General features: G+C 44.5%; 2 protein-coding genes across 8 annotated transcripts; one reads left to right on the top strand and one right to left on the bottom strand.

Moving 5' to 3' along the window:
• The first annotated feature begins 1,807 nt into the window (after positions 1–1,807).
• Positions 1,808–11,742, top strand: LOC111950735 (zinc finger protein 541-like). Of its 5 annotated transcripts, none has more exons than XM_023968586.2 (15): positions 1,808–1,951; positions 2,744–2,966; positions 3,129–3,342; positions 3,935–5,093; positions 5,187–5,233; positions 6,066–6,165; positions 6,338–6,469; positions 6,566–7,062; positions 8,770–8,912; positions 9,447–9,550; positions 9,653–9,728; positions 9,900–9,988; positions 10,663–10,779; positions 11,112–11,266; positions 11,453–11,742. In XM_023968586.2, the coding sequence occupies exons 2-15, from the start codon at positions 2,792–2,794 to the stop codon at positions 11,640–11,642; spliced, it is 3,198 nt and encodes a 1,065-aa protein (XP_023824354.1). In that variant the 5' UTR covers positions 1,808–1,951; positions 2,744–2,791; the 3' UTR covers positions 11,643–11,742. The 5 variants fall into 5 exon arrangements, with proteins under 5 accessions (XP_023824354.1, XP_023824352.1, XP_023824351.1 ...); XM_023968584.2 differs by lacking the exon at positions 1,808–1,951 and having other exon boundaries at positions 2,332–2,966; positions 6,566–6,914; positions 7,008–7,062; XM_023968583.2 differs by lacking the exon at positions 1,808–1,951 and having other exon boundaries at positions 2,332–2,966.
• On the bottom strand, positions 11,727–16,588 carry LOC111950736 (E3 SUMO-protein ligase ZBED1). 3 transcript variants are annotated; one of them, XM_023968589.2, is made up of 3 exons: positions 16,320–16,588; positions 15,859–15,952; positions 11,727–15,612 (listed from the first exon to the last, which is right to left on the bottom strand). In XM_023968589.2, the coding sequence occupies exon 3, from the start codon at positions 15,590–15,592 to the stop codon at positions 12,917–12,919; it is 2,676 nt and encodes an 891-aa protein (XP_023824357.1). In that variant the 5' UTR covers positions 15,593–15,612; positions 15,859–15,952; positions 16,320–16,588; the 3' UTR covers positions 11,727–12,916. The 3 variants fall into 3 exon arrangements, with proteins under 3 accessions (XP_023824357.1, XP_023824355.1, XP_023824356.1); XM_023968587.2 differs by having other exon boundaries at positions 16,249–16,588; XM_023968588.2 differs by lacking the exon at positions 15,859–15,952 and having other exon boundaries at positions 16,249–16,588.
• Between the last annotated feature and the right edge of the window lie 25 nt (positions 16,589–16,613).

Here is a 16,613-nt window from a genome sequence, read left to right on the forward strand (position 1 = left end):
GGACAATGCCCCCCTCCACCTACCCCTCCTTGCCACTTCACCCTCACCCATCTACCCCACCCCTGCCATCCCAGTAATCCCCCCGAAAAAACGAAATGTGTCCTGCCTGAACAACTAGAATTAGTCGTACACTGTTTTTTAGGCCTTATCAATAACCTAGTGAATTTAATATTGCTTATTGACTACGTTTGGCATGTCCAGACTGCAAGTTACAGTAGGCCTAGCCTCTATATCAGTGTAAATGCTAYWGCCTATATTTAACAATGTATTTCCACATAGAAGCAATTAGAACAATGTGGACTGCAAACATGTTCAACATATTTAGCAAATAAGGGGCAGGCTATTTAATGAATTGGATTTGATGACAACGCAATATATAAAATACACAACTTGAAGCAACCAAACGTGTAGCCATGGAGCACGTTCTGATTGGCAAGTGAGGGGCCAATCCTCGACACACCCACAACTCAACTGGTTTATTCACCAAAACCCAGCCCTTTCACGCCACCTCCAGCAACTGCACCTATAATTGCGGTGGTGAAAATAGCTGAAATATTTCTGACACACCCCGAACCTATAGCGCTACYGTCAGCGCTTAGATTTACCATTGCGTTATGTTTGTTAAAATAGAGTCCTCTATCTCTTTTCTCATGTCCTCTCTTTTTCCATCCACTCCTTTATTTGCAATGTTGGCATGGTTTTATTTCCTGTCCCTGCACCTCATTTCAAACATTTATTTTTTCCGACAGYCAAAGTTTGCCCGGATTTCCAAAAGAGTTGAAGTGACCAAAGGTATTTTTGGGGTCTACTGACAGAGCATTGCCTGGGATCAGTCCTTCTACCTCCCTGTGCATGATGGCAGCGGTAAACCATATAAAGAATGACATTTGCATGGCAAATATCTGTGCCATAGGCCCATGAGCCCTTACAATAGATTTGAAAGTAGTCTTCACTGTCGAGTACTGACCCATCACCATCGGTTTGTTGTCAAAATCTGCATCCTCAAAGCTGGGAGAGTGAAAGTAATGGAAGCCATATTGTTTCTCTATGGGCAGCCTCTTGTAATATAGATACTTGAGCTCTTTTGTGACTATGTTGACATCCTCCAGCGTTTCAGCATTTTTGTCCTTCATCCCCCCACTAGACATGATGGTGGAGTGTGTAGGCCTAGTCCTGTAGAACAAATAACAGTCCTTGAAGTGTTGGTGAGTCTCTTATTCTGCAGTAAAAGTATCCAAAACGTGTTTTCACTTCCTCTAAAAAATAAAAGAAGAAAAAGCTGGAAATTGTGAGCAGAACAGTGGTCTCAGATCTTATGATGCCTCTGTTACATACTCAGAGGGTGTTGACCACAGCTGTTCAAGTGCAACTAACACAGACAAAATGTCAGTTGAGGTTAGTTGGAGGATTGCAATGTTTTACTAAACAGGGTAATAAGAAAGGGCTCAGACATAAGAATGTACAGCGTAGGATAAACATGGTACTGATATTGGTAGCCCTTATGCCAAACCAGAAGATACATAGGAAGGCAAGTAGGCCTATGGATTTCACCAGCCAGTGACGACAGTTAGTCTGGATGGGAATGGGATTTAATATATATATTAAAAGTAATCCATTCCATCCAGTGTAAGTAACATTGTAATATTGAATGAAAAATCAAATTAACCATCTGGTGAACGTTCCAAGGCTGGAGGCTTGCTGTAGTGGCAGTGCTCTGTCAGTTGAAAAAAACATATATTTGACCTGGCTGTGATACCGCACAGTCATTGAACTTCACACCCACCCTGTCAGGCCTGGGTGAGACAGATCGGGGACAGACAGACAGACAGACGGCTAACCGTCGGCATCCGTTTTCCCTCTCAATTCAGATATTGAATTGTAGGCCTACAGTTTAGCAGTTAGCTACCTGCCATGGAAAATATCTGAATGACTTGAGTAGAATTGATAAGAGGTGAGTTCCTGCTAAACTATTAACTAGCTATTTAGCGAAATTGGCTGATAACAGTCAAAAATATTTCTAATTGGTGATATATAGMTAGCTTTCGCATGACAGCACCACAAATAACGTTACTGTCTTTGACCACAACATCAACTTCTTCGCCTTGCATGCTAGCTAGCTAACTGTTACTCTCTAGTAGCATAGGAAATTCTGAGGTGATTCTGTTTTAGTAACTTAGCTAGCTAGCTAAGTTTGCTTACTACCATGTGGATGAAGATTTTTCAGCCAACCAATCAGATAGCTAACGGTATGTCAAAGCTGATTTAAAAGAAATAACGATCGCTAAAACAACACAATTTGTTTAGCGAGCTAATGTTAGCTACTTGATGCGAATCATTCACAAATTGGAACTAACAGTAAGTACTGTAAAAAGCAAGCACGTCTTTCTAGCTTTTAGCTAGCTAGGTAGCTCGCTTATTGATTAACCAACCGTATTTTTTTCACCCAAACTGTTAACCTAAATCCAATGACATGGTGACACATTTTTTATTGATTTCACGTTCACGTTAGTTGACATCTCAACCAAATGTAAATCAAAACTAGACCATGAAGTCTGTGCCCAGTGAGTACAGGCTCAGACTGCTCTCAACTCTACATGCTGTTGGGCTTTACCCTACAAATTAACACATGTCAAATAATTAACTCTGTTCAATGACTGGTACCTTGTATTTTGTGTTMGACAACATGACTGTGTGTAACGTTAACGTTACTGTCAATGAAGGAAGTAACTACATTTGGTTGCAGATATGGCAAAGCAGCAGACATACTGTATCAAGGCCTCTTAAAGAGACAATGTTGGAGACTGATGAATGCACCAAGGGGTGTTTTCCCCCTCATTCTACCAGTGAGCACTTCACTATTGATGATGTTGACGTCCTCAACGCCCCCAACCCACCACTGCCCTTCTCGCACCCATTTCACCCAGAGCCTTGGATGGGATGTGAGCCAAATAGAAACATGGAGATTGGTGAGTTGTTGTTGTAGCAGAATATAGCCAAATAAATGTGTTCTCWGAGTGAGCAGTAATGAATTGAAGARCGATAATGCCATCCCTATTTGTGTTAGTTTTATGTTTGAGTATTAGCTAGGTGTGCTTAGCTATATGCCTTTTTCTGCAATATCACTTCAGATAACACCTCTGGTCCTGTCATCGTGGGAGAGGGCACTCTGTTGGAGCCATTTTCATTGACGGTACCTGTCAGGTCTTCACCTTATGAGTGTACGCTCTGCCATAAGATGTTTGGAACAGCYAACACACTCAACAAACATTTACTGACCCACCAACAGGAAAGACCACATGTTTGCCCCATCTGCCAACGAGCATTTAAACGTCATGATCACCTGTGAGTCATATCCCCTCGCTCTAGAAGCAATAATTCTGTATTAACAATTACACTGAGTGTACAAAACATTAGGAACACATTTCTCTCTCAGAACAGACCCAATTCGTCAGGGCATGGACTCTACAAGGTGTTGAAAGTGTTCCACAGGGATGCTGGCCCATGTTGACTCCAATGCTTCCCACCGTTGTGTCAGGTTGACTTGAWGTCCTTTGGGTGGTGGACCATTCTTCATACACATGAGAAACTCTTGAGCGTGAAAAACCCAGCAGCATTGCAGTTCTTGACACTACTACCAAACCCCGTTCAGTTAAATATTCAGACTTGCCCATTCACCCTCTGAATGGCACACATACACAATCCATGTATCAATTGTCTCAAAGCTTACAAATTATTCTGTAACCTGTCTCCTCCCCTTCATCTACACTAATTGGATGTAACATGTGACATCAATAAGGGATCATAGCTTTCACCTGGTCAGTCTATGTCATGGTAAGAGCAGGTGTTCCTAATGTTTTATACACTCGTATGTTTTTTGATACAGTCATTTGACATTTCAATGTCCTGATGAAAATGATAACATCTCTCTCTGCAGCAATGGCCACATGTTGACCCATCAGAAACGCAAGCAGTTCCGATGTGCTGAACCTGGGTGCCAGAAGAGCTACTGTGATTCTCACTCCCTGAAGCGCCACTATATCTCTCAGCATGGTCTCCCTCTCATCCCGCCCATGTCCCAAAGCCCCCCTCACCCAACCCACCCAGCCCACTCTGCTACTACCCAGTGGGAGCCTGTGGATAGTGCTGCATATTTGGGAGGTTCAACAGCTCACTGTAATTACCGCCCCATGTTCCTGACCCAACCCAAACAGACATCAGACACTCAACAGAAGGTCGCTGATTACTCTGGCTTTTTCAGCTTCAACAGTTACAAGGGGTTTGCTCCTCCAAGTGGCCTACAACTGAACTACTCAGAGCAGAACATCTCTCAGTCAAGGCCTATCTTAGTCCTGGACACCTGGATGCAGCAGTCTGACAAAGGTCCTTGTAGTGAGTGCCCAGGTGAATTAAATCCACCCCAGTGGGCCCCTGAGCCTAGTAACATCACTACTGCTACTTTACCATCACTACCTCCTGGAATGGATGGCCCAAGTCCTCATGGCTGGGAGAGTGTAGTTGACTTCCCTGTGTCTGACCTCCAAGTGCTTGAAGAAATGTTGTCCTGTCATCCCTGTAGTGAGGCTGGTAACCGGGAGTGTTTAGTAAAGCCAGCGTCCCCGGAGAAGAGCTACTCTCCATCCAAGCAGGAGCAGTCGACTTATGGCCAGATGAACTCGGAAGGGAAACCCAAAGTTAACACTCAGCTGCACTCTTTTGACCCAACAGCAAGCTCAGATTCCAGTGTAACATCTACGTCGTTTCCCAACACTGTTTTCATCCACTCAAGCTCAAGTCTTCCAAACAAGCCCAACCCAGTCCCACCTATCCCGCCGCCACCAGCCATCGTCCTACCCTGCCTCTACAGTGTGCTGAAGTCAGAGACTTGTAATACAAAGAGCGACAGTAAGAGAAAGAGAGAGAGTAGGAAGAAGGGGAGGGCTGTAGAGCTTCCTGCTCCACCTCTCCCCACACCTCGCCCCACCTCTCTCCTGGCTCCCCGACGTCCCCGCCCTCGGCCACACTACCTCGTCTCCCCAAGCCAGGTGGCTATGGCCTCTTTTAGCTCAGACAGCAACCCTCGTCAGACCTTCCAGGTATGTGCACTACTAGCAGTGCTCAACAATTGAACACTTGCCAGTTTGTTTATGAATACTGTATTTATAATATTTCTATATTCCTCCGTACAGGGAAGAAATGTCAGTGTGCCAGGAGAGGGACAACAGTGTAGTGACGGGTAATGATGAATAGAAATAAAAAATACACTGTTTCATGAGCTGAAATATAAGATCCTAGACATTTTCTATACGTACAAAAAGCTGATTTCTCTCAAATTTTGTGCACAAATTTGTTTACATCCCTGTTAGTGAGCATCTCTCCTTTGCCAAGATAATCCATCCACCTGACAGGTGTGGAATATCAAGAGGCTGTTTAAACAGTATGATCGTTACACCTTGTGCTGGGGACAATTAAAGGCCACTCTAAAATGTGCAGTTCTGTCACACAACACAATGCCACAGATGTCTTTAAGTTTTGAGGGAGCGTGCAGTTGGCATGCTGACTGCAGGAATGTCCACCAGAGTTGTTGCCAGATCATTTAATGTTTAATTTCTCTACCATAAGCAGCCTCCAACGTCGTTTTAGAGAATTTGGCCTCACAACCGCAGACCATGTGTATGGCGTCGTGTGGGCGAGCGGTTTTCTGTTGTTGATGTTGTGAACAGAGTGCCCCATGGTGGCGGTGGGGTTATGGTATGAGCAGGCATAAGCTATAGACAACGAACACAATTGCAATTTATCTAGATCCTCAGGCCCTTTTTTCCACCTTTTTTTTTCTGTATCTGAACGACAGATGCATATCTGTATTCCCATTCATGTGAAATCCATAGATTAGGGCCTAATGAATTTATTTCAATTGATTGATTTCCTTATATGAACTGTAACTCAGTAAAATCAATGAAATTGTTGTATGACTGTAACTCAGTAAAATCAATGAAATTGTTGTATGTTGTGTTTATATTTTTGATCAGTAGAGATTGGCCTCTTAACTGCTGGCCTTCTTCCCATAGGATATTCCCTAGCTCTCACAAGACAGAACAGAGCTACAAGGCCAGGTCCTCAAGTGGACCATATGCACCCTCTCTTAAAATGGAACCTTACTCTCCAGAGGTAACAGCTTACTGAGCCATATTATTATTTACATTATGATATTATTAAACATTCGTCATCTTGGGCCGCTATATTTCTTACATGTCAAGTAAGCACAAATGTCTTTTTTGTAAGTACAAACTTTTGTCATTACAGACTGTATGTCTATTTGTGCCTATGATGTTTCCTGCAGCCTGGAGAGAGAGCACCACAGACTCCGAGGTCTCCATCTAGAACAGAAGACATGCCTCTGTCTCCTTTGGTCATCCCTGTTTCAGTTCCAGTCTCTGCGAAGACAGATCCTGACACTCCTTCATCACTCAATGTAAGTATAGGAAAAAAGAGCTCAGTACAACGGTCAGTGCCTTCTTAAATCATTACTTGTACACTGATAACCCCCCTGTGGTTGGTTGTGTGACAGGCAGAGAACCCTCAGAATGGTTCAGGGAGGTCAAAGAGGAGCCGGCGTCTTGACTTCATGAAGACTCTGATCATTCCTCCCCCCATGCTCCCACAGCCGTCCCCACGGAGGCTCCTAGACGAGGAGGGTGGGGGTGCTCCCTGGTGTCGTGCAGCAGGCGGCTACCCCAGTCAGCTACGCTCCCCCATGTACCTGGCAGACCACCTGCTTAACCCCAGCTTCCAGCCTCCTCCCTACACACCCCCACCCATGCTGAGCCCCCTACGCCCAGGGACCGGCCTGTACTTCAGCACAGTGCCTTGGCTTCACCCCGGCCCTCCTCTGCCCAGCAGCTACACCGCCTCTTTGGGTTTGTTTCGCGTTAGGAAGTATCTTCCCAGGTTCAGAGTTTTGCCACTGAAATACATGAAGAACTTTGTGTTTTATGGCTTCTGCTTTTCAGATGGAGCTGATGGAATCTCCTTGATGATGGACGACACAGTGGTCAACATAGAGCCGTACGTTTCTCTCTGAAGTGTGTTCAGCCAAAGCTTTATTGTTACAATCCTTGAGAGTCAGTCTGTCTAAATACAGTGCATTCGGGAAGTATTCAGACCCCTTGACTTTTTCCACATTGTTACATTACAGCCTTATTCTAAAATTGATTAAATAGTTTTYCCCCCCTCATCAAACTACACATAGTACCAAATAATGACAAAGCAAAAATTGGTTTTAGAAATGTTTACTAATAAATAAAAATCTATATAAAAATCTAAAACTGAAATGTCACATTTACGTAAGTATTCAGACCCTTTACTCAGTACTTTGTTGAAGCACCTTTGGGAGCGATTACATCCTTGAGTCTTCTTGATTATGACRCTACAAGCTTGGTACACCTGTATTTGGAGAGTTTCTCCCATTCCTCTCTGCAGATCCTCTCAAGCTCTGTCAGGTTCRATGGGGAGCGTTGCTGCACAGCTATTTTCAGGTCTCTCCAGAGATGTTAGATCGGGTTCAAGTCTGGGCTCTGGCTGGGCCACTCAAGGACATTCAGAGACTTGTCCAGAAGCCACTCCTGCGTTGTCTTGGCTGTGTGCTTAGGGTCGTTGTCCTGTTGGAAGGTGAACCTTCACCCCAGTCTGAGGTCCTGAGTGCTCTGGAGCAGGTTTTCATCAAGGATCTCTCTGTACTTTTCTCCGTTCAGCTTTGCCTCAATCCTGACTAGTCTCCCAGTCCCTGCCGCTGAAAAACACCCCCACAGCATGATGCTGCCACCACCATGGTTCACAGTAGGGATTGTGCCAGGTTTCCTCCAGACGTAATGCTTGGCATTCAGGCCAAAGAGTTCAATCTTGGTTTAAACAGACCAAATAATTTTGTTTCTCATGGTCTGAGAGTCTTTAGGTGCCTTTTGGCGAACTCCAAGCAGGCTGTCATGTGCCTTTTACTGAGGAGTGGCTTCCGTCTGGCCACTCTACCATAAAGGCCTGATTGGTGGAGTGCTGCGGAGATGGTTGTCCTTCTGGAAGGTTCTCCCATTTCCACAGAGGAACTCTGGAGCTCTGTCAGAGTGACCATTAGGTTCTTGGCCACTTCCCTGACCAAGACCCTTCTCCGATTGCTCAGTTTGGCCAGGCGGCCAGCTCTAGGAAGAGTCTTGGTGGTTCCAAACTTCTTCCATTTAAGAATGATGGAGGCCAGCCACTGTGTTCTTGGGGACCTTCAATGCTGCAGAAATGTTTTTGTACCCTTCCCCAGATCTGTGCCTCGACACAATCCTGTCTCGGAGCTCTACGGACAATTCCTTCGACCTCATGGCTTGGTTTTTGCTCTGACATGCACTGTCAACTGTGGGACCTTATATAGACAGGTGTGTGCCTTTCCAAATCATGTCCAATCAATTGAATTTACCACAGGTGGACTCCAAGTTGTAGAAACATCTCAAGGATGATCAATGGACACAGGATGCACCTGAGCTCAATTTCGAGTCTCATAGCAAAGGGTCTGAATACCTATGTAAATACGTTTTTTTTTTGTGTGTGTGTAAATTTGCAAACAATTCTAAAAATCTGTTTTCGCTTCATCATTATGGGGTGACGTGTGTAGATTCCTGTGGATTTGTATCTATTTGAGAATAAGGCTTTAACGTAACAAAATGCGGGAAAAAGTCAAGCGGCCTGAATTCTTTCCGAAGGCACTGTATAAGGAGCCTGTTTGATTTCCAGGAGAATCAACGTGGGCCAACTTTTCCAGGCTGAGATCCCACCCATTCGTAACCTGCTTCTAATGCTATATGATGAGCACCCTGCTCAGCTTGTCTGGGCTCCCTGGGGAGACATATCTAGCAACGTGGAAACACAAAAAGGGGGTGTGTTTCTCTTTTTRACGATCACACACACACGGTTGTACTATATATTGGTATGAGCTACTGTATTGGTAGTACAATTGATACTAGGTTGAATATATGMAGGTTAGGATAACATAATAATTCCAGTTTGAAAATAGACAAATTCATGGGACCAGCGCCGTTGCTCATTCTACTGGATTAGCATTGAAAAAATGACCCGCGGTCGGGGAATCAAGTAATAAAGTTGCTGTAGATCATTTTTAAAACTTTGAAATGAATAGAATGACAGTAAAGCAGTTATGCTATGTGTTTGCTGAGTAGTTARCCGAAATTYACAACGTTTYTCACTTTGATGGSRAAATTTMTGTTCTGCTGAAACTCACTTCCAGCAATTTTAGCTCGCATTGCTGGTCCCATTGTTTAGAATTSTTCCGCATTCATGCAAAGAGTTATGGGATATTAGAATTCTCTTGTCCTAACTTGGGTATCTTCAACCTAGACCTGATATCGACATGAAATGTGAGAGGTGACTTGTCTGCTTGACTGTTTTTCCAGTGACTGAACTGATAGACTTGTGCTGTTCCAGCGTGCTGCCAGGAGGGGGCACCAACACAGAGCTGGCCCTCCACTGTCTGCATGAGGTGCAGGGAGACATTCTGGTGAGCAGTACAACAGTATGGTTGGTACCTGAGCTCAGCTCAAATTGAAGACAATGTTGATTCAGGGCAACTTATGGTATACGTTGTGTGTTGTGTCCCTAGGCTGCACTTGATTTACTGTTAGTCAGGGGAGACTTTCGTTCCTCAACACACCCTTTGTGTGACTATCACTACCCAGGTACCCAATTTGATACTCTGAAAAGTGGAATGAAGATAAACGAGTTATGAATATTGACGCACATTTCAAGACTATTCAATTATGTTCTTTGATGTTTACATGTTTAGTTCAAGCCATGCCATACATGCTACTAATACTTTAACTTCTCGTCATAAAACCTATGGCTGACAGGGTCAGATGATTGGAGTCCTCAAGAGAAGAAACTATTTCGTAAAGCGCTGCTCACCCATGAGAAGGACTTCCAGCTTATTCACAGTGTGGTAAGAGAATCATAATATTGAAATGCCCAAATACACTGACTGTACAAAACATTAAGAACACCATCCTAATATTAAGTTGCAACCCCATTTTTGCCCTCAGAACAGTCTCAATTTGTCAGGGCCTGGACTCTACAAGGTGTCGAAAGCGTTCCACAGGGATGCTGACCCATGTTGACTCAAATGCCGTTGACTCAAATGCCGTTGTGTCAAGTTGACTGGATGTCCTTTGGGTGTTGGACCATTCTTGATACACATAGGGAAACTGTTGAGCGTRAAAAACCCAGCAGCGTTGCAGTTCTTCACACAAACCGGTGAAGCCTGGCACCTTCTACCATACCCCGTTCAAAGGCACTTAAATCTTTTGTCTTACCCATTCACCCTCTGAATGGCACATACACAATCCATGTCTCAATTGTCTCAAGGCTTAAAATTATTTAAGCTGTCTCCTCCCCTTCATCTACATTGATTTGAAGTGGATTTAACAGGAGACATCAATAAGGGATCGTAGCTTTCACCTGGATTCACCTGGTCAGTCTATGTCATGGAAAGAGCAGGTGTTCCTGTTTTGTACACTCAGTGTATACTTGTAATGTCATGCTGCCATTGGACAGGGTATAGACAGAGAAGGAAGACTGAAGAAATGGCATTGACCTGACAGTTGTCTCACACTGAAGTTACAGACTAAGTCCGTGACGCAGTGTGTGGAGTACTACTATGCGATGAAGAAGCTCAAGAAGTTCAAGCAACGCAGTCGAGGATCAGACAAAAAGGAAGCAGTTGGTGAAGAGCCTGTGAGTTTAGTGTAGTATAGTATTGTGTGTAGTATAGTATTGTGTGTAGTATAGTATTGTGTATGGTGTAGTATAGTATTGTGTGTAGTATAGTATTGTGTATGGTATAGTGTATAATGTGTATGGTGTAGTATAGCATAGTATTGTGTGTAGTATATTATTGTGTATAGTGTAGTATAGTATTGTGTAGTATTGTATAGTATTGTAAAATATGTATCAAACCTCCTATACAGTACAAACAGTTGTAGGTTTACAGAAACAGATTTACTGACTATGTCAAACAAGTCGGCCAATATTTTACAGTGAAATAATTTCCACTTCCTGTATATCAGCAGATGGAGTCACCTGGCTGTTCTGAGGACAACCATGTGGGACGGAGAGGGCCCAGGAGGACACTTACTAAACCAGGGAACAGGACTAAAGGGGTACAGGAGGAGCAGACTACCACAGGAGGTGCTTTGGAGTACATCTGTCGAGAGTGTGGGCGGTCAGTGGAACTTCACTAAAACGATGCCAGGGACACATCGCAATGACATCGCAAAACATTTCTGTCTTGTTGAGCATTCCCTTGGTTAATTAATCCAGGATGACATGTTGACCCCCCTCTATTTCTGAGCACCTTTGATCGTTCTCACGTCATCGTACTGACATGTATAATTCTGTCCCCCTCCAGGGTATTTGACAAGGTGAAGAGTCGTAGTGCTCATATGAAAACCCACCGGCAGCAGGAGAGGGAGTGGCTGACCAGGTATGTCTGGCCTATGGGCTGCCCTGCAGACAACCCTCATCAAGGAGATCCAGGTCAGGACTCTGCCAAGGTGCCTTTACTCTACTGTACGAGAGGAATCCTCTATAGTACATAGTGGTGAGCACAGGACTGTTTCAGTTACTGACATGTCAAGTATACGTCGAAATGTTACACATGACCGAAATTCACTCCCTATGAATTCATATTGGCAGGTATTTATTGAAAATCACTTCAGAAATAATGTTAAACTATAGAAAGCAACGACAATTGACATGTTTTTTTTCTCTCCAAAAAACACACCCTACTTACTATAAGGTTTAGRACTTTATGTGATGTTGCATTCATGTTCCTTTGTCATTCTCTGTTGTTGGACAACTGGTTCTGTTATTGTTGGTTCACATTGTCCTAAAGTTTCTAAACAACATGCTCTTTTTAAGCAACCTGAAATCCTTGCTAAAATGTCCTGTGGTTTTAATTACATTTGTGTCAATATGAAAGCCAAAGTTTGCCTGGTATGCTCAATTGAATAATCCATTGTAAAAGAATTCAGTTATTATTGGAGTTATTACTCTTTGTATACAACTACAAGACATTGACAATTGGTTATAAAAAATGAATATGAATCAGGGTTAGATCCTGGGCAGCTGAGAACAGAGAATGTATTTACTGAACTGTGGCCCGCTCCTCACAAACMGTTTTGGCCTGAGTTTAACACTTCTGGATTGGATCTTGTGTTATGTTCTTTAAGTTAAAATTCTTGATGAACAATCCACTAGTTCAGGAAGTGTACGGCCTTTACCTGACTGGCATGTCCTCTATGTGAGAGTGTTGATGAAAGTTAAACTTGTCTCACTCAGGTGTTTTAAAATAAATGTGTTTGTCTGAACAATGTTGTTTTCARCCATTCCTTTAATTACAACAGTTTTTCACAGTTAGTGTTTGAGACGCTTCTCATTTCTAAATCGACATCATGCTGCAATTACTGTACAAGCTTCTCATTTGAACCAGTGATTTTACTTTATGCAAACCAAGAATAACATGCATTTCTGTTGCCATTCAACAAGAGTGACYGTACATCTACAACTTCGCACACCTTTACACATAGGCTACATATTTCTGAAAGCACTTTACAATGATGTATGATGTAAATCACAACTCAAATGTAGATATGTAGGCCAGACACTATTTTACATGTAAATACAGACGCCACACAAGTGTGTCTTGAGTCCAGTAGCTGTATTATTTGCTTTGCCTTGTCGTTGATTTTTCAAACTCTTCACCTAGATGAGTTGAAGTCAGATAAATCTTGGGCATGAATGGATGGATCTTTTCTCAGAGGCCTATGCACAACATAGTTCTTTACTTTAGAAAACAAGGTATGTAGACTGATCACAACTTCTCCCCTCCCACCCAAGCCTTGCTCTCGTAGGACACTAAAGACTGATACAGAGTCTGCTTGGCTCCATTCCTGTCACTGCCCCTCTCTTCTTGCCCCGTAGACCCTCCCATCAGTTTCTCCACATAGTCGCTGTTCTGGTGAAGGAATAGAATATGATCTAAATGATGGGGCCCCAGAATGGCCCTGCGTTGAGCAACAGTAGTCTCTCTAGGAGCAAAGGCCCTGTCTGCAGGCACAGCAGTAGCAGGGATAGCCAGAAATGTGCGGGCAAGTCTGGCCACGGCAGGGAAGCGATGCTCCTTAGAGCGCCACCAGTGGAGAGGTGACAGGCTGCGTTTGCACAGCGGCTCTGCAATGTAGTTCTCCAGCTGTTGGTGGATCTCAGGCATTCGCTCAGTGGGATCCTCTCCAAGCAGTATGTCGTACATGCTTTTGGCCACATGACTCACTTGCCTATAAGCAGGGGGCTGCAGGTCTCCTTTTAACAGGCTAGACAGTCCTGCTACTCTCCTGGGACCATTTCCAGCACTGCAGCGYGAGCCTTCACCCAGTCCCTCTCCACTGACCTGTGACGGGGCAGTCTGGGACAGCCTCTTTAACTGTTGCTGCAGCACAATAATGTCCCCCTCTTCATTTGATTCACAGGACACAGGTGAATCCAGAGGAGCGATGGTTGACTGTGAGTGATCCAATCCCCGATTCCTCACTTCCTTTTCCCTTCCCTCTTCGCCATCCTCATCSTCGCCTCCTTTGTCACACTCTCTGCTCATTTCCTCCACCTCTATTTGTGCTTGAGCAGATAATAGTTCCTTGACCTTGTCRTGCAGCCTACTACGTGCATGTGGGCTGAGGAAGCGCAGCTCCTTAAACCTCGGGTCCAGGAATGAGGAGAGGACGGCAGGGCTGTCCAGTAAGGCTTCCTCTTCACCCAGTCTCCACTGTCGCTCCATCCCTGACCGCACCGTCTCCATTACTCCCCGAGCCACAGGGCAGCTGGTCTCTGCGATGTGTTGCTCTAGGACACGAGATACGCCATGCAGGCACGGCATAAGGGCGGAGATGGACAAATTGATGTCCTCGCTCAAGAAGGAGGCAGCGATGCGCACGGTCTTAAGTACTGGCACCAGTTCCTGGAGGAGGCGCCACTGGTGGTCCGCTAAATTTGGAGCAGCTTTCTGCTCCTCGAGAACTGAGCTCACCACCCACTTCAGCTCGAGCAGACTCTCACACATGTCGATAGCAGTTGCCCAGCGCCCTGGGTCATCCAGCACTAGACAAGCGCCTGCCTTATTCGCCGCCTCTGCCTTGTGGATCAGAGCGGCGGCAGCAGGTGCGTCATGCTGGAAATGTGAGATAATCCTGCGGGCCTCCGCAAGAGCCTGTCTGACAGGTTCCATCCATAGTCCTTCCTGGATGCAGAGTTTGAGGGCTTCCCCTGCACAGTGTAACGCTACCCAGCCTTCTGGGAGATCCTGAGGTGATTGGTGTGGTCCAGCAGTACGATTAACTTTTTCTTTCGGGACTCCCATATTCTCAGTCCCTCTGGCCTCTGAGATCCTGGGAGTGTCATGTACAACACAGAAAACAGAGCTCTGGGGAAGATGGAATTCAGAGAGAACTGCCTTCAGCGTGTCCCCAAATTGAAGGAAACCTCTTTCACAAATCTTCTCTCTGATATCGGGCATGGGACAGGTCTGCAGCACACAACGGGCCAAGCGCCAGTCTTTGTCAACAAAATGTGCACTTACAGTGAAGAAGAGCCGACCGCCTGCTCCCACCGCACAACCTGCTACGGACTGCCAGTACTCAGTGCAAAGTGTTATGCAACGTGGAGCCAGGCCAGACTGAAGATACTGCTGCAGGTGCCGTTTCAGAACATCATAGTGATGCCAAAGAAGGCTGCCAAGCTGAGAGGGAGACGGCACTGGGTACTGTGGTTCTAAGCAGCTCAATAGAAGACGAAATCCCCTCTCCTCCACCACAGACAGTGGTTGCAAGTCCCTGTACACCATTTCCAATATTAGGTCAGTCAGAACCCCAGTACGCTTGCCATTGGATTCTTTGGTGGTGATACCACTACGGTTGGTATCACCAAAGTTGTTGTTTTCACTGTATAGTAATCCAGTATTTGAGTTTGACGGTTCCAGATCTTGGCTGGTGACAGGGATTGCATTGGCACCGCCTCCTACATCTAGGGGAGGAGCACATGTGATTCGGGCACGTTTGGCCGTCCCTTGTTCAGGAGATAAGTCAGCRTCCTGCTGCTCCTCTTTTACAACTATGTGCAAATCTGTCTGGAACATGCATGTGTTGGCTGTGGCAGATGTAGTAGAGATGTTGCAGGGGAATCCGGGCTGGGCCATTGGCTGGAGTGATGTAGCTGGAATCGGGGCCCCGGCCACTGCTGTGTTATCAAGTACAGGTGGTGCRTTGTCGCGTATATTATGTTTGCGGACAAGGTGTTCCCTCATAGTCGTAGTGCTGTTGTGAAAAGACAACTGCCTCTTGCATATATTACACTCAACATACATCTCATTAAGCTGGATGTAGTAATTCCAAACGGTTGACTTGCGCCTATCCAGAACCAGTCCTGTTGCTCCCCGTTCCCCCCTTCTCCTCAAATTTGGGGCCAGACTGCTGGACAGGGGGTACCCTCGGAAATCCATGTTAGAGTTGTCGGAGATCACTGGAATAGAAGATAAAAAACATTTTTGTTCAGTGTTCGGTTAAATTGTGTTTTGTTACATAGCTTCCAAATATTAAGATGTACAAATAATTGCCATATAACTCGATCAGTAGCATCCTACACTTAAGTAACAACAACAACTCATTCAAAATGGCACAGCAAACATTGTTGGATTATGATACACCATCATTTTTGGCATGCATTGAGATTTTCCTTTCTTTATATATATAAAAACAGAATAATGACCTCAAGATGTTCTCCTGACTGAAATATTTTCACCGCCAAGGAGTTTGAGCCCAGGAGTTTAGGAACCTGTCTCAAACTAGGGACCGTTGATCACCTGAGATRAACAATTATGTCCAACCAGCCACTAATTATCTAGAGTCCAGAATAATTTGAATATGGAAAATAAAACATTCACACAAATATAAGAACCCCACGTGAATAGCTTCATAAAATTACGGCGCCCGTTGTTTCTCTATCAACAGCTGGAGACCTTTGACCCGTAAAGGATCAAATACTTTGGGTTATAGTCTAACGTTCATGCGCTCCAGATAAGCTCTTAAAAACGAGAAACCGTCAAATAACCAAATACAATTTTGCACAAATGAACGTATATATGATATCCTAAAATACCTGTGTTTTTCCCCCCAGCAAATGGTATTGCAAGCGTATATTGCTGTGATGGTAGGAAAAGCTTTGCTCACAATGAGAACAGTATACTATGCTTTTTTAGCATCCAATTTAAAGCCAAAACGTCTATGTAAACTTCAACTGAGTGGTTGATAGTCCTCCATTGTTTGTAGTAATATTTCGKTGATACGCGCAATGACACAAATGTATCCAGAATTATTCTTCCTACAACAATGTATCACAGCAGGAGCGTATTCATTATGGAAACCGTTTACCGAAACAGATGGTACGAAATGGGATTTGTCCAATAGAAACTGTCGTTTGCGGTTTCCGTTTGTAGTAAACGGTTTCTGTTGCAAAGCAATTTG

This window comes from Salvelinus sp. IW2-2015, linkage group LG23, assembly GCF_002910315.2.
Source record: "Salvelinus sp. IW2-2015 linkage group LG23, ASM291031v2, whole genome shotgun sequence".
Lineage (NCBI taxonomy): Eukaryota > Metazoa > Chordata > Actinopteri > Salmoniformes > Salmonidae > Salvelinus > Salvelinus sp. IW2-2015.